General features: G+C 39.8%; 1 protein-coding gene across 5 annotated transcripts in view; it reads right to left on the bottom strand.

The window, feature by feature from the left end:
• WDTC1 (WD and tetratricopeptide repeats 1) overlaps nucleotides 1-24,002 on the bottom strand; it is a 68,088-nt gene that overhangs the window by 23,162 nt on the left and 20,924 nt on the right. For 4 of the 5 annotated variants that reach the window (XM_019803032.2, XM_011228951.3, XM_011228948.3 and 1 more), the window contains exon 3: nucleotides 23,781-23,864. The exons of the other annotated variant lie outside the window; for it this stretch is intronic. In XM_019803032.2, coding sequence (XP_019658591.1) covers nucleotides 23,781-23,864 — 84 coding nt within the window. The remainder of the gene's footprint in view (nucleotides 1-23,780; nucleotides 23,865-24,002) is intronic. 5 annotated transcript variants of the gene reach the window in all.

Here is a 24,002-nt window from a genome sequence, read left to right as displayed (position 1 = left end):
CCGCCCAACTATCTGGTTAGAAATGCTTTTTTTCTGCCTTCTTCCCTCTTACCCTTTGTCCTATAAAGAATCTCATCTGGGTTGAACCACATTTCTTTCCAGGTTCTGCACTTACGTGCATGCACTCTATTCAGACGTGTCAGATCACTTGCTGACCTGTGCCTCTCTCACATTCCCATGGCACTTGGTTGAAACCCCCACACATGGCTCTGGTTACTCTTTTTGGGTCAGAGTAATTTCTGTCCTCAGTGGTTCATTTTCCTACTAGGATGTAAATCACTATGCCTGGGGTCACATCCATAGCTTGCACTCTTGCAGAGTACCAAAGGCCTTAAGTGATCGCCACTTCCTGAGGGCTTACAAAGACCAAGGCACAGTGCTAAGTACTTGTGGTAGGCAGAAAAATGGCCCCCGATGTCTGTGTTCTGATCCTCTGGAACCTATAAATATGTTATGTTTGGTGGCAAAGGGGACTTTGCAGATGTGATTAAAGTTAAGGTCTTTGAAATGGGGAGAGTATTCTAGATTATCCAGGTGGTCCCAATATGATCACGAGTCCTTAAAATCAGAGAACCTTTCCTGGCTGCAGAGAACTAGAGAGATGTGTGTGAAGGGATCTGTCCTGTGATTGCTGGGTTTGAAGATGGAAGAAGGGGCTTTTGGGTCAAGAAATGCAGCACCCTCTAGGAGCTGGGAACTGCAAAGGAACGGATTCTACCCTACAGCCTCCAGAAGGAACACAGCCCTGCCAAGACCTTGCTTTTAGCTTGGTGAGACCTAGGTCAGGCTTCTGATCTACAGAATTGTGAGATAATAAATTTGTGTTGTTTTGAGCCACTAAGTCTGTGGTAACTTGTTATGGCAGCAATAGGACACTGATACAGCACTCTATATCTATCCTATTTATGAAACAGGTATCACTACTCATTTCACAGATAAGAAAAGCAATGCTCAAAGAGATTAGGTAACCTGCTGTGATCCTGTAATTTATAATAAGAAATACATATTTGGTCTTCTTCCCCATTTCTGAGCCCCTAAAGCCCCTGGGATTTCCTAGTGATAACACAGGAAAAGATAACTTGATGTTCATAACAAATTCCTTTCAACCACACCTGAGTTTATGTAAATGAAGTGATTTTTGGAAAGCACCTAAGGATGGGGGCTGGTTGCCAGAGGAACCAACCACATGATTGGAGGGTTAGAACTTTCAGTCCCGGGGCCACTGGGTGGCTCAGTTCGTTGGGCATCTGCCTTTGGCTCAGGTCATGATCGCAGGGACCTGGGATTGAGTCCCACGCTGGGCTCCTTGCTCAGCAGGGAGCCTGCTTCTCCCTCTCCTCCCTGATTGTGCCCTCTGTCACTATCTGTCTCTATCTCTCTCAAATGAATAAATAAAATCTTAAAAAAAAAAAAAAGAACTTTCAGTCCCACTCCTCAGAAGTCAGAGAGGAGCTGGAGGTTGACTAGATCACCAATGGACAATGATTTAATCAATCATGCCTATGTAATGAAGCCTCCACAGAAACCCAAAGAACAGGGTTCAGAGATCTTATGCATCAGTAAACATGTGGAGATTTGGCGGAGAGTGGCACATTCCAAGAGGGCGTGGTGCAACGGGTGGCCGGGTCTTACAGGACTAACTCTTAACCTGTGCAATGAATGTGATGCTATCTGTCTCCAGACCGATAGTGTCAGAATTGAGTTAAATTGTAGGGCACCCATTTGGTGTTGGAGAATTGCTTGATGGTGTATAAAAAGAAACAAAACCCCACAAACACCGGACCTGCCTAATGTGGCACCACTAAAGTGAGGACAGGAAGCAGGATTTTAACTTGAGAGCCTGAGCTCTTAAGTACTGTCTGAGAAATGGATGAATGCCTCTAGAATTACTGTGTTTGTCTTCAAATCAGTAACCCATCTAAAGTACAGAAGATAGAGGACAGAGTAGACAAATATGATACTTATGATTAATTTCCAGTGGTAAAAACTAGCTTACAGGTGGGTAACTGAGAGTATAGAAACCTCAAACCAGATTCTACAAAAATACAAAGTAACTATTGACAAAAAGTATTAATAAAGGGCTTTATAAGTTAGAACACCTGTTTGGGAAGCTACTTTGTAAGGAACAGAGTATTTAAGAGGGGTTATTTTGGCCTTGATAACTAAGGCTGGCTTAGATATATGGTCACAATATGTAATTACATTGTGGAATACAATGGAAGAAAATATGCCTAAGACATATCAGAACTAAAGTGTGAGTAAAAAATAAAGGGATAAAACCTCAAACTTTTAAGGATGTGAGAAGAGGGACTGCTTAGATATGGCTCCTAGAGAGGAACAGACCTTTGTGTGCCTCCCCGGACCCTTGGAAATACTGCTATTTAGGGTGAGCTTTGCACATCAGAGACCTAGAGGAAACAGAAAGTGTACAAAGAGAGAACCGGCAAGAAAAGTTTTAAATCTCACACTCCAAGTTACAACCTCTCAATTTCTGTTTAACTTTGTTAAATATTGACTATAATTACTATTTACTATAAGTCCTTATAATTTTCTGGGTAGTGTGGTATATGGGCGGAGGAGGAAGCAGGAAGAAGTATTTTACCCTAACACTGTTCAGAATTTTAGGTGCACAATGGTGATAAAAAGCAAATGGACTTTTAGTGGGTTTTATTACTGCTTTTAAATTCTTTACAGACTATGCACCCCTTATAGCCTGTAGCACAGCCCCCACCTTCGTATGCCACCAGTAGGTAGAATGCTAGGTATTAATATACATGATCTCATTATCACTCCCTTTCCACAGGTAAGACTAAGTCTCAGCAATACAAAATAACTGACCCAGGGTTGCACAAATTATAAACATCAGAGCCCAGCTGGGAGTTCAGGTCAATATAACTCCAAAGTACTTCTTTGGCTATGCTGGATACCTCAGATGTCATGCTTATTACTGCCCATTTAAAAAGAGATCTCATTGCTACCATCACCTTAAAGACTATTTGGCAGTTTCATGTAAAGTTAAGCTTGTATCTACCCAAGACCCAGAAATTCCATTCCTAGGTAATTATTTGAAAGAAATTAAAACATTTGTCCACACAAAGACTGACATAAGAATATCCATAGATGCTTCTCCAGGAGAACCTGGTTGGCTCAGTTGGTGGAGTGTGCGACTCTTGATCTTGGGGTTGTGAGGTGGAGCCCCACGTTGGGTATAGAGAGTACTTAAAAATAAAGTCTTAAAAAAAAAGTAAAAGCTCCAAACTGGAATTAACCCAACGGTCATCAACAGAAAAGGGATAAATAAAATACAGTCTATCCACACGGTGGAATACTACTTAGCAATGAAAAGGAACGGACTATAGATACATGCAACAACATGGATGAAACTCAAAAAACATTATGCTAAGCAAGAGAACCCAAACACATGCAAAAATATACTATCTAATTCCATTTACATTAAGTAAAGAATAGGCAAAAACTAATCTTTGGAGACAAAAGCCAGAAAGTGGTTGCTCTGAGACAGGAGGGTTGACTGGAAAGGGTACCGTGAGAACTTTCTATGGTGATGGAGATACTTTCCAATTTGTTGCAGATGAGCTTGTCCCTCCCCCCTCTTCCCCCATTCGTGTGTATATTCTCTCTCTCCCAAATAAATAAATAAATAAAATCTTTGAAAATAATTAAGTACAAGTTATTAGACAGCAATCTATCAAAATGTGGGATCCACAGGGGAAAAATAACAAAAGTCGTTCCAGTCATTCATTTCTAGAGGAAAAAAAATAGGAACGAGCGTATAATAGAATAAAAAAAAAAAAAAAGAGAAGCAAAGAGCTAGGAAATCTACAAGTCAGTGTGTATCCTGGTATAACCAAAGGGACCAGAGAGCCTTTTGTCCAAATTTATTTTTTACAAGCAGCAGCTGAGGCTGGTTAGTGAGAATCAGAATTGTAAAGTGAAAAGAATTGTCTGGGTTCAACTCTGGCTTGGCCTCTTCCTAGGTGTATGAGTAGTCCACTCAAGATCCCCAAAACCAGGATGCCAGGGTGGCTCAGTTGGTTAAGCATCTGCCTTCCGCTCAGGTCGTGATCCCAGGATCCTGGACTGGAGTACCGCATCAGGCTCCTTGCTTGGGAGGAGCCTGCTTCTCCCTCTGCCTGCCACTCCCCCTGCTTCTGCTCTCTCTCTCCTTCTGACAAATAAACAAAATCTTAAAAAAAAAAATTCCCCAAACCTCAGATCTTTCATTTAGAAACAGGGACGATGATAATGTAAACCTGACGAGATCACTGTGAAGATCAAATGATATAATGTAATATATGTAAGCACACTTTGGTAAACACTGGCCCCCATCCCGGGAACTAGTCCTCAGGTATACTCCCTCATATACCCGGTATACCTATGTGTGTACCTTCCAGATCTTGCTCTGCCAAGACCTCTCCCACATGGCTAAGATACTCACAAAGGGTACACATCTTGAACAACTGATTCCTTCCTATTTACTTACTTTTCCAAAAGGGTTATTTTCTGCTGCTATTAAATTGCTACCCTAAGCTATGACCAATTCATTTATTCAATACCCATTATGTATAAAATACCGGAAAAGAAGGGAATAAACAGTAGGATAAACAAAAACAGGTCTATGTCTATGGCAACATGAGACAAAGCTCTACCATAACAAAGGAGAGAGATACAAAAAACCTAGAAAAAGATAGCAACATCCAGCTTTAGGAACAAGCTTAAAAGATCTTTGAGGACACTGGCTTGCATATCCACATGCAAAAGAATGAAGCTGGACCCCTACATCACATCATACACAAAAATTAACTCTAAACGGATCAAGGACCCACATATAAGATCTAAAACGTATGGACACTCTTAGAAGGAAACATGGGTATAAATCTTTGTGACCAAGGGGCACCTGAGTGGCTCAGTTGGTTAAGCAGCTGACTCTTGATTTCGGCTCAGGTCATGATCTCAGGATCCTGGGATCGCCTGGTATTGTGCTCCCTGCTCAGTGGGGAGTCTGCTCGAGGAAACTCTCTCCCTCTCCCTCTGCCCCTCCCACCACTCTCTCTCTCAAATAAATCAATCTTTAAAAAAAAAATCTTTGTGACCATGGATTAGGCAATGGTTTCTCCCCCCTCCACTTTTTTTTTGGTGGTGAGGCTGTAATTGATGATTAATGGTTTCTTAAACATGACACCAAAAGCACAAGTGATAAAAGGAAAAAATAATTTGGACTTCATTAAAATTAAAAACTTTTGTGTCAAAGGTGCAATCAAAAAAATGAAAGGACAACCGACAGAATGGGAGAAAACCATTTTAGATTACATATATGATAAGGGTTTAGTATCCAGGATATATAATTTTTACAGCTCAACAATAAAAGAGACAAAAAACTCAATTAAAAAATGGTTAAAGAACGGGTGCCTGGGTGGCTCAGTTGGTTAAGTGCTTGACTCTTGGTCTCAGCTCAGGTCTTGGTCTCAGGGTCGAGTTCAGGCCCTGTGTTGGTTGGGCTCCACACTGGACAGAGAATCTAAATAGACTTCTCTCCAAATAAAACATACAAATAGCCAATAAGAACATGAAAGGATGCTCAAGGAGTGCCTGGGTGGCTCAGTCGGTTAAACGTCAGGCTTCGGCTCAGGTCATGATCCCAGGGTCCTGGAATTGAGCCCCACACTGGGTTCCCTGCTTAGTGGGGAGCCTGCTTCTCCCTTTCTCTTTGACTCTCCCTGCCCCATCATGTTCTCTCTCGCTTGCTTGGCTCTCTCTCTCAAATAAATGAAAAAATCTTCAAAAAAAAAAAAGATGCTCAAAATCATTAATCATTACAGAAATGAAAATCAAAACCACAATAAAGCACCACACTACAGCCACTAGGATGGTTATTATAAGAAAGTAAAATAATAAGTTTTGGTGAGGATATGGAGAAACTAGCTCTCTCATACATTTCTCCTGGGAAAGTAAAACGGTGCTGCCACTTTGAAAAACAATTTGGCAGTTCCTCCAAAAATTAAACATAAAAACAAACAAAAAACATATGATCCAGCAATTCCACTCTTAGGTATATACCTGAGGGAACTGAACATGTATGACCACACAAAAGCTTGTACACAATTCTTCATAGCAGCATTATTCTTAATAGCTAAAAAATGGAAACAACTAAAATGTCCACCAACTACAAATGGATAAACAAAACGTGGTACATCCATATAATAGAACATTATTTGGTTATAAAAAGGAATGAAGTACTGATTCATGCTACAACATGGATTAATCTTTATGCTACGTAAAAGAAGCCGGATACAAAAAAGCCACGTATTGTATGATTTCATTTTTATGAGATGTCCAGAATAGGAAAATCCACAGAGATAGAAAGTAGACTAGTGGCTGCCAGGGATAGGGAGTAACTACTAATATGGGTAAAGGGTTTCCTTTGGGCACAATAAAAATGCACAACTTTGTGAATATACTAAAAACCACACTGAATTTTACACTTTAATAAAATAAAAAATAAACTAAAAATAAGCTAACAAACTGGTGGCAGGATTGATTTGGCCCACAGGCCATAATTTGCTGAACCCTGATCTAAAGGATATTACTTGAAATCTCTCACAAAGTCAGGTCTCACTTCCATGTTTTTCTTTGTGGGTGACTATTTAATAAACTTGGTATATAATTTACTTCTCTATAAGGATATTATTAAAAAGAACGCTCTGACAAGTCTTCGTTAGAATAAGGTTATACTATAAAACTTCCCTGGTCTACTAACTATATTCAAAAAGAAAACCAATCTAGTTTGATATTACTTGTTTCTAGTGAATTTATGATCAAATTATGTAAGAAACAAAACAGGAACAAAAAACAAATCAAGCCAGATTGTAAAGGTGGGATATGTAACGTTTGTAACTTATTTAAGGAAAATATTAAGAAAACTAAGGGAAGAGAATGATCCACCAAGCCAAAAACTATTTGTTAAACCAATAAACTAACCAACTAATCCATTAATTAAAGTAAGCTCTACACCCAGTGTGGGGCTTGACCTCATGACCCAGAGATCAAGAATCACATGCTCTACTGACTGAGTCAGCCAGGTGCTGCTAAACCCTTTTTAAAAAAGTAGACACATGGTTGAGGTAGAAAGAGTTATAAATTGTGGGGCCAGACAGGCCTGATAAAATCTTCTTAATCTTATTTTTACCACTTATGTGACCTTGGAAATTCTCAATTTTATTCTCCTTATTTGTAAAGTGAGATTCCTTTCTCTCCCTCTCTCTACCACGTGTGGCACACTGTGTCAAGAAATCCCGCAAATGAAGAAATAGAATGGATCAAAGTATGGTCAAAACTTTCAAGTGGACTTGGAAGATCCTAGTGAAATGTGCCCCCAAAATGAAAGGTGCCCCCCCAAAAAGTGAGGACTGCAGGCTACAAACTGGAATCCCAGGATATTTGGCTCCTGTCCAGTTATGACATTAAAGCTCACTGAGACAAGATGAGCCAGCACAGGTAACTACAGCGGGGTGTGGAACGCTCAGCAAAGATGCCCAAGGAAAATATATACCATACATCTTAGAATTAATCCTGATTAACGTTATTCTTTTCTCGATCTCTCACTCAGTTGCTGCCAATATACCAGTTCTTTATATACATATATTTTAAAGATTTTTATCTATTTATTTAAGAGAGAGAGCGAGACAGAGAAAGCACAACAGGGGGAGCAGCAGAGGGAAGGGGAGAAGCAGGGCCCCATGAGCAGGGAGCCAGACGTGGGGCATGATCCCAGGACCCGGGGATCATGACCTGAGCTGAAGGCAGACGCTTAGCGACTGAGCCACCCAAGCGCCCCAGTTCTTTGTATTTTTTTTTTTTTAAAGATTTTATTTATTCATTTGGCAGAGATAGAGACAGCCAGCGAGAGAGGGAACACAAGCAGGGGGAGTGGGAGAGGAAGAAGCAGGCTCACAGCAGAGGAGCCTGATGTGGGGCTCGATCCCATAACGCCGGGATCACGCCCTGAGCCGAAGGCAGACGCTTAACCGCTGTGCCACCCAGGCGCCCCTCTTTGTATTTTCTTAATGAACATTTTTAACTTTCTTTTTTTTAAGTTTATTTAATTTTAATTTTTAATTTTTTAAATTTAAATTCAATTTAGTTAACACATGGTGTATTATTACTTTCAGTGGTAGAATTTAGTGATTCATTAGTTGCATTTTTGTTTTTAAGATTTTATTTATTTATTTGACAGAGAGAGAGACAGCCAGTGAGAGAGGGAACACAGGCAGGGGGAGTGGGAGAGGAAGAAGCAGGCTCCCAGCGGAGCCAGGCTCTCGCTGGCTGTCTCTCTGTCAAGTAAATAAATAAAAAATCTTAAAAAAAAACAACCAAACACCCAGTGCTCATTACATCAAGTGCCCTCCTTAATGCCCATCACCCAGTTACCCCTTCCCCAGCCCACCTCCCCTCCAGCAACCCTCAGTTTGTTTCCTTAAGAGTCTATGGTTTGTCTCCCTCTCGTTTTTTTTTTTTTTTAATTTAATTTGACAGAAATAGAGACAGCCAGCGAGAGAGGGAACACAAGCAAGGGGAGTGGGAGAGGAAGAAGCAGGCTCATAGCGGAGGAGCCTGATGCGGGGCTCGATCCTATAACGCCAGGATCACGCCCTCAGCCGAAGGCAGACGCTTAACGACTGCGCCACCCAGGCGCCTCCTCCCTCTCTGTTTTTATCTTATTTTATTTTTCCTTTCTTTCCCCTATGTTCATGTTGTTTCTTAATTTCCACATATGAGTAAAATCATATGGTATTTGTCTCTCTCTGATTGACTTTTTTTTTTTTTTTAAGATTTTATTTATTTATTTGACAGAGATAGAGACAGCCAGCGAGAGAGGGAACACAAGCAGGGGGAGTGGGAGAGGAAGAAGCAGGCTCACAGCAGAGGAGCCTGACGTGGGGGCTCGATCCCATAACGCCGGGATCACGCCCTGAGCCGAAGGCAGACGCTTAACCGCTGTGCCACCCAGGCGCCCCGATTGACTTATTTCACTTAGCATAATGCCCTCTGGTTCCATCCACATTGTTGCAACTGGCAAGATTTCATTCTTTTTTTTTTTTTAATAGTTTTTTTTTTAAGATTTTATTTATTTGTCAGAGAGAAAGAGAGCATGAGCAAAAGCAGGGGAGCAGCAGGCAGAGGGAGAAGCAGGCTCCATGCTGAGCAGCGAGCCCAATGTGGGGCTTGATCCCAGGATCCTAGGATCATGACCTGAGCTACAGGCAGATGCTTAACCAACAGAGTCACCCAGGTGTCCCATGATTTCATTTTTTTGATGGCTGAGTAATATTCCACTGTGTACATACCCCCCCCCACACACACACACCCCTTCTTTATCCAGTCATCTGTTGATAGATATCTGGACTTTTCCCATATTTTGGCTATTGCGGACATTGCTGCTATAAACATCGGGGTGCATGTGCCCCTTTGAATCATTATTTTTGTATCCTTTGGGTAAATACCCAGAAGTGCAATTGCTGGGTCGTAGTGTTCTTTTTTTTTTTTTTGAAGAACTAAATATTGATGTTTTAATTATAGAATTGACAGTCTAGCTCCAGCAACTCAAATTAGGCACCTGGCACTGGCCTGGGAATGGGTTTTATCCCATAAAGATGTTACCTGCCTTACCTCTAATGAGTACTTAGAATTTAATTATTTTTTTAATTTTTATTTTTTTACTTGAATTCAATTAATTAACATATAATGTATTATTGGTTTCAGAGGTAGAGGTCAGTGATTTTTCAGTGTTACTACCCAGTGCTCATTACATCACGTGCCCTCCTTAATGTCCATCACCCAGTTACTCCATCCCCCCCCCCTCCCCTCCAGCAACCCTCAGGGGGTAGTTCTATTTCTAACTTTTTTTTTTAAGCTGGTTTTTCTCCAAAAATATCTTTTTTTTTGTCTCTGTTTTTGTTTTTTTGAGGAAACTCCATAATGTTTTCCAGAGTGGCTGCACCAGTTTATTTTGAAGTAATCTCTACACCCAATGTGGGCTTGAACTCACAACCCCAAGATCAAGAGTTGTATGCTCTTCTGACTGAGCCAGCCAGGCACCCCTTAACTTTCTATTTTGAAACAATTTCAAACATATAAAAAAGGTACAAGAATAGTACAAAAGCACCCATATATTCCTGTCCCCTAATTTGTTAATTGTTAACATTGCTATATTTGCTTACTCCTTCTTCCTTTTGCTCCTTCTTTCACTACACACACACTTTTTTCCTGAACAATTTGAGAATAAATTGCAGACTTCAAAACCCCTTACACACTTAACTACTTCAGTATGTATTTCTAAGAACAAGATCACTCTTTTTTTCCCCTTTGCTTTCTTCGAGAGAGAGAGAGACAGAGAAGAGAGAGAACGTGAAAACCAGGGAAGGGGGAGAGGGAGAGGGAAAGAGAGAGAATCCCAAGCAGGCCCGACATGATGCTCGATCTCCCGATCCTGAGATCTTGACCTGAGCCAAAATCAAGAGCTGGAGGCTTCACCAACTGAGCCACCGAGGCATCCCAAGATCATTCTTTTATTTAACCAGAGCACATTTGTCAAAATTGAGAAATTTTACACTAATATCCTTGCATCACTATCATTTAATATATAGCATATTAAAATGTCACCAACTGTCTGATAATGTTCCTTTGATTTTCCTGATCCAGGACTCAATCCAGGATCACACACTGGGATGACACAGTGGTCAGCCTCTTTTTAATCTCCTTTAATCTGGAACAGTCCTCAGCCCTTATTGTTTTTTATGGCATTGACATTTTTAAGGAATATAGAGCTATTCTGGAGGAGTGTTTCTCAGTTTGGACTTGTCTGATTATTTCCTCATGATTAGATTTGGTAATGCATTTGGCAGAAATGCTCCCGCAGCCATCTTGTGTCTTCGTCAGTGTACATTATTAGGTGGTGGACGTGTACTATTTGTCTTGCTTAAGGTGGTATCTCCCAAGTTTCTCCCGTATAATGTTATTATTTTCCTTTTGTTATCTGTGAGGAAATACTTTTACACTGTGCAAATAAAGGTCCTGTCCTCCATCACGTTTCCACTCAAATGGTTTCACTATTTGATTATTCTTGTCTGAATCAATTACTAGGATGATGTAGTATGACGTTTATAAAATGGTGATTTTTCCAACTCTATCGTTTCTTCGTTTAAGGAGTCGGCAATCTACTGGAATAAAGTGCTTTTCTGTCTCTCTTCCCCTTCCTTTCTTCTCTTCCTCTCTCTCTCTCACCAGTGTAAACTCAGAAATTTTTTATTTAGTGGGTTTTAGTTCATTACTGTCACTATTCATCCTGACGTTCAAACTGTCATAGATTTGGCCAGTAGATTGTCTTTTGAGCTAGCCCCTGTGTCCTTATGATACGTTTCTTTCATTTTTCATATATTTCTTTTTTATCTTCTGCTAGAATATGTTGTAGGCTCATCTCGTACACTCCCTGTCCCAGACCTAGAATCAGTTATTTTTCCAAGATCCCTGGTTCTCTTTAGTGGGGGAATATTATTACTTTTGGACCCTATCAAAAGGCAGAGCTGGAAGTAAAATGTAAATATATATTAATATATATGTATTTGTTGAACTATGAGTTCATTTTTTAAAAAAGATTTTATTCATCTATTTAAGAGAGAGAGAGAGCTCGCACACACGATTGGGGGGGGCAGTGGAAGAGGCAGAGGGAGAAGCAGACTCCCCGCTGAGCAGAGACTCCCCCGATGCAGGGTTGGATCCTATGACTTTGAGATCATGACCAGAGCCAAAGGCAGACAACTAACTGACTGAGCCCCTCAGGTGCCCCTAAAGTTTGTCTTTAAAATACATATGGTCAAAAAATATACACAAAGTACTGTGTTCAAAAATTACTTGGGTTAGTTGGCATCCCCCTCCCCATTGTTGCTGATTTTATTTTACTTTTTGAATGTGCAAAACCTCAACATGGTTCTAAAAGTAATAACTCTACAAAAAGGTCCAGAAAAGGGTTACTCCCTTTTCCCCACCCTGTATCTTCCAACTGCTAGAGGTGACCAATTTCATTAGTTTCTGCTTATCCATTCTACGCTTGTGTTTGCAAAAATATGTAGGTAACTATATAAATTCTTATTCCCTCTCTTTTGTTACACCAAAGTCGGCAAAAATTTATAGCCCTTAAACATATGGAAAAGATATTCAATTTCATTCATAAGAGAAATGTAACCTAAAACTATATTGAGATACCATTTTTCATCTGTTAGAATGGTTAAAAAAAAAAAAAAAGGTAAAAAAAATTCCAAAGCTTAACCACAGTCTGTTGCTGAGTTGTGGAGAAGCAGGCATTCTCATGCACTACGATGGGAAAGGCAAAATGGTGCAACTCTTGTGCAATGTCTAACAAAATCACATATGCATTTACCCTTTGGCCAGCACTCCTAATTCTAGATTTTTACTCTAAAGGTACAACTCCAGCAATACTAAAATACATATACGTAAGGTTATTCATTATGGTATCGTTGTAATTGTAACTATTAGAAACAACTCGAAGAGTCCATACATGGGATACTCACTGAGTAAATCTTGGCTCATCTACATAATACAGTATTACACAACTATGAAAAAGGACTCTATGAACTGATACGTGATTTCCAAGATATATTGCTAAGTGAAAAGAGAGTGTGTGTATATATACATACATAAAATCTCAAGTCTTGCCTCACTGATTCTTCATCTTCAAAAAATCCTCCAAGTCCAGTCAACCCCTCTATCTTCTCTTTACAAGCTGCCTCATGTCTTTACTTCCCAATTTCCCTAAGAATCCATGACAAAACCCCAACGCTGAATGATATTCTAGCTCTCCTGTATCTTTAACTTTCCTCTTCTCCACTGATTCCTTCCCCTTCGAATTAAACAAGCATAGTTCCTCTAATCTAGAAAAGTACTTCCTTGATGCCAAATCCACATCTAGCTATGGCCTTCCATTTCTCTTCCCCTTCATAGCCAGACTGAAAGAGTAGCCTGTACTCAATACTTTCACTTCCTTACTTCCCATTATTTCCTCAACCCACTTTTATCATCCATACCACACACCACAAAAATGGCTCTTGCCAAGGCTACTACTACTGTAGCTTCCTTGCCCTAAATCAATGGACACTTCTTAATCCTTATCTTACTTGGACCCTGGCAGGATTTGTTAGTGCTGACCACTTCCTCCTCAATGAAACTTTCTTCTTCCGGGTTCTGTGGCATCACCATCTCTCTCTGTTTTCCTTACTCCTCCTCTAGTTACTCTTTCTTGGTACCCTTTGCATATTCTTCCTTGTTCATGTGGCCCTTACGTTGGTCTTCTTTATGTCTCTATCCTAGGCTTTCTTCCCACTCTACACATTCCCCAAAGGCAATTACAATTCTTTCATTGTTCCTCTCTATGCTGTTAACTGCTCCCAAATCAACATCTCCAGTGTGTACCTCTATCTTAAGCTCAGACCCAAGTATTCCAACTACCTATCCAGAAAGCACTAGATAACACACAACATACAGCTCCTGAAGATCCATATTGAGCTTATCTTTCCCCTCAAACCTATTCCTTTTCCAGTGCTTCCCTAACTTAGTGAATGATACTATCATTATCATTCACTCTGCCAGTCAAGTCAGAAACTTAACCTTCACCCTTGAATCCTCTCTTTCCCTAACTTTTCACATCAAGTCACCAAGAATTCTGTTTATTCTATCTCTTAAATATCTTTCAGATTCACTGATGTCTCTCTACATTACCATTATCTAGGATCAGGTAACCCATCACCTCTTCCTGAATCACTGCCACAGCCCCTTAACTGGTCTGGCTTTTTCTTTTTTCTTTTCTTTTCTTCTCTTTCTTATTTTTTAAAGATTGATTTATTTATATTAGAGAGATCATGCATGTGCACGAGCAGAGGGAGGGACAGAGCGAGAGGAGAAAGAGAATCCCAAGCCCACACTGTGATGGAGCCCGAAGTGAGGTTCGATCCCACAGCCACAGCCTACGATATCATGACCTGAGCAGGAACCAAGAGTCAGATGCTTAACTGACTGAGCCACCTAGGCGCCCCTAGTCTGGCTATATTTAAACCTATGCAATCTTCATTTTGAAGCCAAGATAAATTTTTTTTAAAGCTTAATCTGATTGTATTGCTCCTACTGTAAAAACCATTCAGTGGTTCTCCACTGACCTTAGGATGAAGTCCACAGTCTTCAACATAGTTTACAATGTCTTTTATTAGGACCATTTCACCCACACTCATCTCACCAACCTCATCTGTCATCCTTCTCCCACTTGTATTTTGTGACCACCTGTTCTCCTGAACTGAGTACTCTCTACTCTCTCTAGCATCACTCATATGCTGTTCTCCCAACCTAGCACTTTTTCTCTCCCATCAATCCCCTGATCTACCTCCTCCTATCCATCTCTCAGGCATCAATGTAGACTACATTTCTTTTAGGAAACTAAGCTGTGATCTCTACAGCCCATCAAGTTTCACTCATTTGTGAAACTTCTCAGAATAATGGGGGACACATGGAGGAGTAGAGATTGGGGTTGGAGAGAGAACAAACATTTGCTGAGTATTGCTGTAAGAATGAAGGAGTGTAAAAGCAGTATAATTTGGTACAAACTCCATGAAAGAGAATTTTGTTTGGTTTTTTTTTCCAGATTTATTTATTTATTTGACAGAGAGAGAGAGAGAGAAAGAGGGAACACAAGCAGGGGGAGTGGGAGAGGAAGAAGCAGGCTCCCAGCGGAGGAGCCTGATGTGAGGCTCGATCCCAGAATGTCAGGATCACACCCTGAGCCAAAGGCAGACTCTTAACGACTGAGCCACCCAGGCGCCCCTTTGGGTTTTTTTGTTTGTTTTTGAAGATTTTATTTATTTGACTGAGAGAGTGAGAGAGCACAAGCAGGGAGAACAGTAGAGGGAGAGGGAGAAGCAGGCTCCCTGCTGAGCAGGGAGTCCGATGCAGGGCTCGATCCCAGGACCGTGGGATTGTGATCTGAGCCCAAGGCAGACACTCAACCATCTGAGCCACCCAGGCGCCCATGAAAAGTAATTTTGATAATAATTATCTAAAAATTACAAATGCATGTACTCTCTGACCTACTAATTCCACTCATAGGTTTTTATCCTATAGATAGACACCAGTATGTGCCAATGATATTGCAAAGAATAATGTATGTACAAAAGACTGTAAGTAATCTACATGTCTGCCAACAGGGACAGTTTAAATAAATTACTCTGAAGCCATGAAAGAATTAGAAATTAGAAATATCTTTATGTACTGATATACTAAAATCGTAAAATATTTTTAAACTCAAAAACTTAAGGTACAAAGCAGTAAATATGTTAAGCTAATATTTGTGAAAAAGGGTGAGAATTTTATGCATAAAATTTCTCTGGAATCATACTATAACTGACTAGTTGATTCCAGGGAAATAAATTAGATAGCTGGGAAAGAATGGGAAGGAGACGATCTTTTAAACTTTTAAAATTAGAACTATATGAATGTTTATCTAATTAAAAATAAGTAAATAAAAAAAGAAAGGACCTAATAGACGCTAGGTTAAAGAAGAAAACGTTTAAGAAGCATCGTTCATGTCATCCATCCAAACCTCCAGGTCAAAGAGGAGATGCTAGTGCTAAGTACTGTGCTAAGTACTTTGATTTTTGATTACAGTACAATGAGCAGTTTTAAGATCATGATTTAGTTAAAAAAATTTTAAGTGCCAAGATGTGGGAGTGTTAAGAACAACTTCCTGGGGCGCCTGGGTGGCACAGCGGTTGAGCGTCTGCCTTCGGCTCAGGGCGTGATCCCGGCGTTATGGGATCGAGCCCCACATCAGGCTCCTCTGCTATGGGCCTGCTTCTTCCTCTCCTGCTCCCCCTGCTTGTGTTCCCTCTCTCGCTGACTGTCTCTATCCTGTCAAATAAATAAATAAAATCTTAAAAAAAAAAAAAAAGAACAACTTCCTAATATAAAAAATAGAAGAATGCAACAGACTGATGTACTTCTTGATTCAGATCTTCATTAGGAAGAAAGAACTAGGAACAAAATTAATTCAGGTAAGGTGGATCAAAACCAGTCTTAGAAAACAACATTCAGGAAAAATGTATGAAAAATAAAGAAAATTAGCTTTGCAAGGTAGATTTTTCAGAAGCTTACAGAACTGGCAGGATAAATGCAATAGAAAGAATATCCAAGAAATAAAGTTATCAAAGTTAACTTGGATGCTTTTTAAATAGGTGTCTCCGTGGGTATAAATTCTACATATACAGGAAAGGTAACAAATACCAGACTGGCTGAACTCAAAATCCAAACTAGAAAGTCAAAAAGTAAAAACAGGGCAGGATTATTAAGCTGGAAGGTAGAGAAATGATATGTGGATAAGATTAGAAAAGCAAACTCTAATACAGGAAATCAAAAAAAGCCAATCAAACCAACAGGTGTTTAGTGAATATCTACTGAACGTTAGCACTATGTCCTAAAAATTCTCATTAAGTTTCCCTTTGCATTTTTTAAAAGCATACAAAGTAGTAAATTAGGAAATCCAGGAAAAAATGTTCCCTAGATAATAAAGAATATTATAATCAATAATCACAAAAAGGCAGGAACTTTTACTGTTGATTTTACTTCTTTTATCTCACCTCCAGCCCCAAATAATCACCTCTTCCTAATGCTAGAAATGAAGTGCTGTTAACTAATACAGATTCCATACGTGACAATGGGTAGGAAATAAAACAAGAAAAGGAAATGACAGTGAAGTGTTTTAAAAAGTTAGATGCCATCAAATCAGCATCTTAGGAAGCTTTAAGAGCTTTCTACAAATAACAACAATAATACTAGCTAATATTTGAGCGCTATACAACTTGACCCTTACAATATGCTAAGAACTATACTAAGTAATTTACATAAATTAACTTGTTTATCCCTCCTCACAAACCTAACAAACAGGACATGGGTATTATTATACTGATGAAGAAATGGGTGCTGGAAGTTAGACTTATCCAACCAAGGTCATATGACTCATAATGGTATCTTAATCACTATTTGTCAGGGGGGACAGTCACAAAAAGATATCCCCACCAACCTCAAACTAGGAAAGAGGGAAGACAGCCTTTTGGGAGTTAAGACTCTAAAATTCATGAGGGCTTCAGAGGGGAGGGCGGTGGAGGATTGGGACAGGCCAGTGATGGGTATTAAGGAGGGCACGTATTGCATGGTGCACTGGGTTTTATACGCAAATAATGAATCATGGAACATTACATCAAAAACTAAGGATATACTGTATGGTGACTAACATAACATAATAAAAATTATCATAAAAAATAAATTAATTAATTAATTAAAAAAATCTAAAAAAAAAAAAAGACTCATTAAAACTCAGTACTGTTGAACTTTCCCTCCTCCTTGGCTTCCCTGATACCATGTTCTCCCACCTCTATGCCTATTCTTTCTGGTCCCCGTGAATAGAGGAAGAGCAGTAACAGGCAATCTCTAAATGTTGAACCACCTTGGTTCCTGGTCCTGAGCTTGCTTCTCTCACTTCCTACTTTGTCCCCAAGTGACATCCAGTCATCCTATTTCATGGCTCTTATAGACCAGTTGTTCTCAAACTTCTTAGTCTCAAGACCCCGCTACACTATTAAAAATTACTGAGGATCCCAGGGGTGTCTGTGTGGCTCAGTTGGTTAGGTGTCTGCCTTGGGCTCAGGTCACGATCTCAGGGTCCTTCTCCCTCTCCTCCCTATTCATGCTCTCTCTTGCTATCTCTGTCTCTCTCTCTCAAATAAAAATCTTCCCAAAAAAATTACTGAGGATCTCAAAGAGCTTTTGTTTATAGGGGTTATATTTATTGATATTTATATCATTTCAGAAATTAAGATGGAAATATTTCATATTATTTTCATTTAAAAATAACAAAAATGGGTGGCTCAGTTGGTTGGGTGTCTGTCTTCAGCTCGGGTCATGATCCCAGACTCCTGGGATCAAGTTCCCTGTTGGGCTCCCTACTCGGCAAGGAGTTGGCTTTCCTGTCCCTCCCTTGGCTGGTACTTTCTCTCTCTATCAAATAAATAAAATCTTAAAAAAAAAACCCAAAATGATAAGTTAACACATTTTAAATGATAAGTAAATATATTTTCTAAGACAAAAGAATTTAATAAAAAGAGTAGCATTGCTTTACATAATATCTAACTTAATGGAAGGTAACGGAGTTCTCGTACCTACTTTTGTATTGTCTGTTGCAATATGTTATTTGGTTCAAATATTTAATGAAAATACAGCCTCACAAAGATAAGTAGTTGCAAAAGGGAGGAGGATTTTTTTTTTTTTAAGATTTTATTTATTTATTTGGCAGAGATAGAGACAGCCAGCAAGAGAGGGAACACAAGCAGGGGGAGTGGGAGAGGAAGAAGCAGGCTCATAGCGGAGGAGCCTGATGTGGGGCTCGATCCCAGAATGCTAGGATCATGCCCTGAGCCGAAGGCAGACGCTTAACCACTGTGCCACCCAGGTGCCCCAGGGAGGAGGATTTTAATAGCCTTTCCAGATAATTATAGATATACCTCTTCGATACTGCACCAAAACCCCACAAGTAATGGTTTCTTAAGTTACAATGTAGAATCTGAAACCACATAAATGAACTACTGGTACCCTGGTGTGTTAACACGCACTGGTCGAGACTGTATTATGAACAAGTCTTTTACACGTGTGAGTCTGTTACATCATACACTGGTCATTTTGAAAACAGTGACTCAATGAATTTAAAGATCTTCAATGTTAACATTCATTGTACAACACTGTTGACATATGTTTATATCACCACAGATCTCGTCAAAAAAAGCCTCGTTAAGTACTGAGAAGTTACCAATCTCACTGCAGCAGATACAAGTCTTCCTATAGTCTCTCTCTCTCTCTTTTCTTGCCTAGAAGTTCAAGTTTTATCCTTGGCAACAAATACTGTCAATTGTTTGTCTTGAAGTGACAGCTCAGTTCATTCATTTTTAAGAAAATGTCTGCCAAATACTCGTATTTGAATAACCACGGTTTTTGTCTGGTTCTTTCAGATGGTACTTCATGAATAAAGTGGCTAGCGGGGCTTACAACTCAAACAATTGCACAAGTGCTTTTTCCTCAAGACAACTATCATAGTGAAGTTCGCAGCAGCAGTACTGTATGGGTACTTCCCATCCCATAATACAGAATACTAAAGAGACAGGTACTTAAGGGTTGAGATTTAGTAAAACTAGTAACTTTTACTGCCGCCTCACATCAAGGACATTTTAAGTAAAACCTGTTTTTTTTTTTTTTTTTTGTTACTGTAAATGCATGGCATTAATAAGTCAATGACAATTTGATGCTATTTGCCTCAATCCATGCTAAGGTAACAGTTTTACTCACTTTTTTTTTTTTTGGAAATTTTATTTATTTATTAAGACTTTATTTATTTGAGAGAGAGAGAGAAAGAGAACACAGGCAGGGGAGGGGCAGAGGGAGAGGCAGACTCCCTCCTGAGCAGGGAGCCCTATGCAGGATTTGATCCCAGGACCCGGATATCATGACCTGAGCCAAAGGCAGATGCTTAAATGAGCCACCCACGCGCCCCATTTTTTGCAAATTTTAAATGAATTAATTTTTGTTTTGCAAACAATGTCCCGATACTACTATGAGAAGTAGTTTTGACCTCATGGATTCCCTTGAAAAACTCGTGGGGATTCCCAGGGGTCTGCAGACCACACTTCGAAAACTGCTACTATAGACTATTTCTCTGTCAATGATGCTTCGGTTTTTACTCCAGTCTATGCCTCTCTCCTGACCCCAGACTCACTAGACCTGTAACAATGATAGAAACGTCTTGGCTTTAATCAAAGGCCTGAACTGCTTGAACACTGAATCCCATCCCCTCCAGCCTTCCCTAGGACTTTGCTCCTTCAATTACTCTGTCCTATATCAGCAAACCTTCCCCTGCCATCGATACACAATCACATGCTAGTATTTCTTCCCATTCTTATAAATCTCTCCCTTGATCCCACAGATCCAGCCACTTCTCCACTTCCTTTTGTAAATAAAGTTTTTTCAAGAGTTGTCTACCCAACTCAGTAAAGCTGAAAACAAAAACAAAAATTACTTTGAAGGAAAGAAATGAGGGAATAAAAAATATGTCATTCTTCCTCCAATTTTCTAAAATGATCCCCACTGGTTAAAGCCAACTCAAAGGCAGGAGGACAAGAGAGCTGAAGAAAGGTGAATAGTAGATGCAGAGGGGCGAGAGAAGATACCTTTTATAGTTTACCCCATTTACTGATTACATCCTATCACCTCTCATCTGGGGGAAAAGTTTGAAAGAGAAAAAAAGAAAGCTGTCTACAATACAGTTGTCACTTCTTTACCTCCACTTCACTCTCACAACCCCTCCAATCTAGCATCTATTCCCACCACTCCAGTAAAGACTGCAGTCATTGTTCTGTTCTCAACTTTTTTTTTTTCTTAAGATTTTATTTATTTGTCAGAAGGAGCAAGCAAGCACAAGCAGGGAGAGTGGCAGGCAGAAACAAGCAGAGGGAGAAGCGGGCTCCCCATTGAACAAGAAGCCCAACAAGGGACTCGATCCCAGGACCCTGGGGTCATGACCTGAGCGGAACGCAGCTGCTTAACCGACTGAGCCACCCAGGGGTCCCTGTTCTGTCCTCATCTTACTCAAACTTTCAAAAGCACTGAGTAGAAATGACCACTCCTTCTTTCTTAAAAAATATTCTCGTTACATGGCCTTTACACTCTCATGGTTTTGCTTCCCTTCTATTTCACTGACCACTCTTTCTTGGGTAACAAAAATCTCCTTATCTTGTAATCAACTTCGAAAAGCTGGAGTGTCTCCACGCTAGGTCTTGGGCCCTAGTCTCTTGGGCGCCACAGCAATTTGAGTCTTCGGATTTCTCCCTCCAGTCCACAGCTCTCTCCTGGTTAGTACCATTAAGTGCCTACTTGACGTCTCCAAAAAGTTATTCCAACAGGCTTCCAAATTTAACATGTCCAACCCCTGAAACTCTCCCAAACCTATTTTTCACCCAGTCTTCTTTCCATCTGCTCTCACTTCCCTAAGTCTCACAAGTGGCAAAGCTGGGATTTAAACTAGAGTTTTTGTTTCTTTCTTTCTTTTTAAATTTTTTTTTCTTTTTAAAGATTTATTTATTTATTTGACAGAGAGAGAGAGAGAGAGACAGCCAGCGAGAGAGGGAACACAAGAAGGGGGAGTGGGAGAGGAAGAAGCAGGCTCATAGCGGAGGAGCCTGACGTGGGGCTCGATCCCATAACGCCGGGATCACGCCCTGACCAGAAGGCAGACGCTTAACCTCTGTGCCACCCAGGCACCCCTGTTTCTTTATTTCTTTTTAAACACTGAAAACCGTACATTCCTTCACACTATGCACTGGTCCACAGGTTAGGGAAGTGAAAATTGAAACACTTCACCTTAATATAATTTCGTGTTTGAGTTCCAAACTTTGGGAAACAAGAGATGGGATCGTGTTTTGTGTTCATTAAAGTTTCCAAGTCTATTTTGGACCAAGTTATTTAACTAGGAAGAGATGGAAGAGAATATGGGTTGGGAAGAGGCACAGCTAAAAGAAACAGCCCAGCCAGCCAGTGATCACCGTCTACTCAGAATCCACCAGAGCAGGGTTTCTCAAGCACGGCATTGTGGCATTTGGGCTAATTCTCTGTTGCACATTATTTGTTGTACTGTGCATTGTAGGAGGGTAAGCAGCATCCCTATCCTCTGCCCACTATATGCCAGTAGTACCCTTCTCCTTTGGACAACCAAAATTGTTTCTAGACATTGCTAAATATCCCCTTGGAGGTAAAAATCTTCCATGCCCTGTCCCCAACTGCACTAGAGGGAAGTACTCGGAGTTATGTTCTGAAGGAAATATGGAAAGAGACTCCAAAACAATAAAGGATAAATATATGTATTAAAAATTATGTTTTCCAAGAATGTTTAGAAATATGGGAAAGCAATCGTGATATATAAGTGTAAAAGAGTTTACCAAACTAGTTAAATGGTATGAACCCCATTTTGTGGGCAAAAAAATTTATATAAGCCTGGAAAAAAAATGGAAGACTTTAAGAATCATAATTGTAATTTACTGAACTAGCTTTCTATGATCCAGGCACTGTGTTAGTATTTCACACAAATCTCATCTAATCATTACAACAATTCTCAGTTACTGCCCTACTTCACAGATCAGGAAACTAGACGAACATGCACCAGGCCATATAGCTGGTGAGGAAACAGGTTTTGACCAAATTTATCCAGCTCTAATACCCATCTCTTAACAAGTATTCTGCTTTATACTGCACAAAGACAGTATACCAAATGTTAACAGTGCTTATCTCTAGAGAATAGATTTTGAAGTAATTTTGCTTTCTTCTTTATATTTTTTCTATTCCATATTTTCTATTATGATAATATTTATTACTTCTATAATTAGACAAATTGTAAGTGAAAGTTGTGAAGACTACTTGGTAACATGGAGAAAAGGATTATTATATGCTAAGATATTAAAGTCAGGGGCGCCTGGGTGGCGCAGTCGTTAAGCGTCTGCCTTCAGCTCAGGGCGTGATCCCAGCGTTCTGGGATCGAGCCCCACATCAGGCTCCTCCGCTGGGAGCCTGCTTCTTCCTCTCCCACTCCCCCCTGCTTGTGTTTCCTCTCTCGCTGGCTGTCTGTCTCTGTCAAATAAATAAATAAAATCTTAAAAAAAAAAGATATTAAAGTCAATGTAAAATAGGAATACAAATATGTGAAAATATGCAGTAGATAAAATGAAGTACACAAAATGCTAATAGTAATGCTATTAGGGAGATGGGACTAAGAAGTAAATTTTTACTTATCTTTTTAAGATCATCAGTATTAATCTAGTTATATTTTTAAATGGATGAAAGTTTATAATTAAAAAAAAGCAGTAACAATCATCCATAATCTCACTAACTCGAGATAACACTGTGAACACTGAATAAATTTCTTTCTAGTCTTTTCCTAAGATCAACATCATCACTTATAAACTCTAACTTGAAATTCTAACTCAACGTGCAGATAACACTAAGTTGGATAGGACAGCTAAAAAAAGGTTGGATTCAAAACATGATCTGGAGGAAGGAAAGGGACTGGAACTAATGTTATGGAGTGTCTCTGTGTTGGACACAATGAAAAAGCTGAACTTCTAGAGTGAAGGCCTGGCTTTCCATGGACTGGACAGGACAACACTGGACAAGGTGCTTGACCTTTCTAAACCTTTTTTTTTTTTTAATACCCATTCCCTATATACCACCCCACAGCATTACTTTGAAGCTAAAATGAGAAAACGTGTGCATGTGTGTATGTACAAACACTATGTAAACTCTAACTTTCTTTGCAAAGGTAAGAATAATTATTGTCCAAGCCAATAGCAAAAAGAGTGGTACACATTTCAACAATCTTTTTCCAAGCACAAAGCAAATAATATGATCAAAAAACAATTTCTGCATGACCATGCCAATCACTAACCTTGATTTACCTGCCTATATTTACCTGCCTAATAAAACTGCTGGCAAGGAGAGGTAACCATCAGGTATGGACCTGCAGAGAAAAACTTGTTTATGCCTTGAATAATGCAGAGAGCTCTCTACAGACAGAGAATGGAGAGTTGGCCATCTGCATCTAGTGTGCAAACTGGATTTCTTACCTGTAGCTCTGCTTCCAGGCCCAGCCGCCTGATAAAGGGGTCAGTGACATGGTAGCGCCGCTCAAAGCTCAGGGCACCCCGCTCCTGGGGAACAGATACAAACTCACAGTTTCATTAATTTAATCCGTCATGAATTTACTATGTTCCTATTATGTACCTAGCGCTGTGCTGGGCACCACAGGAGCTTAGAAAGGTAACAAGAAATTGGCCTGCAGAAGCCTG

Source organism: Ailuropoda melanoleuca, chromosome 2, assembly GCF_002007445.2.
Source record: "Ailuropoda melanoleuca isolate Jingjing chromosome 2, ASM200744v2, whole genome shotgun sequence".
Lineage (NCBI taxonomy): Eukaryota > Metazoa > Chordata > Mammalia > Carnivora > Ursidae > Ailuropoda > Ailuropoda melanoleuca.
This window is presented reverse-complemented; position numbering and strand designations above follow the sequence as displayed.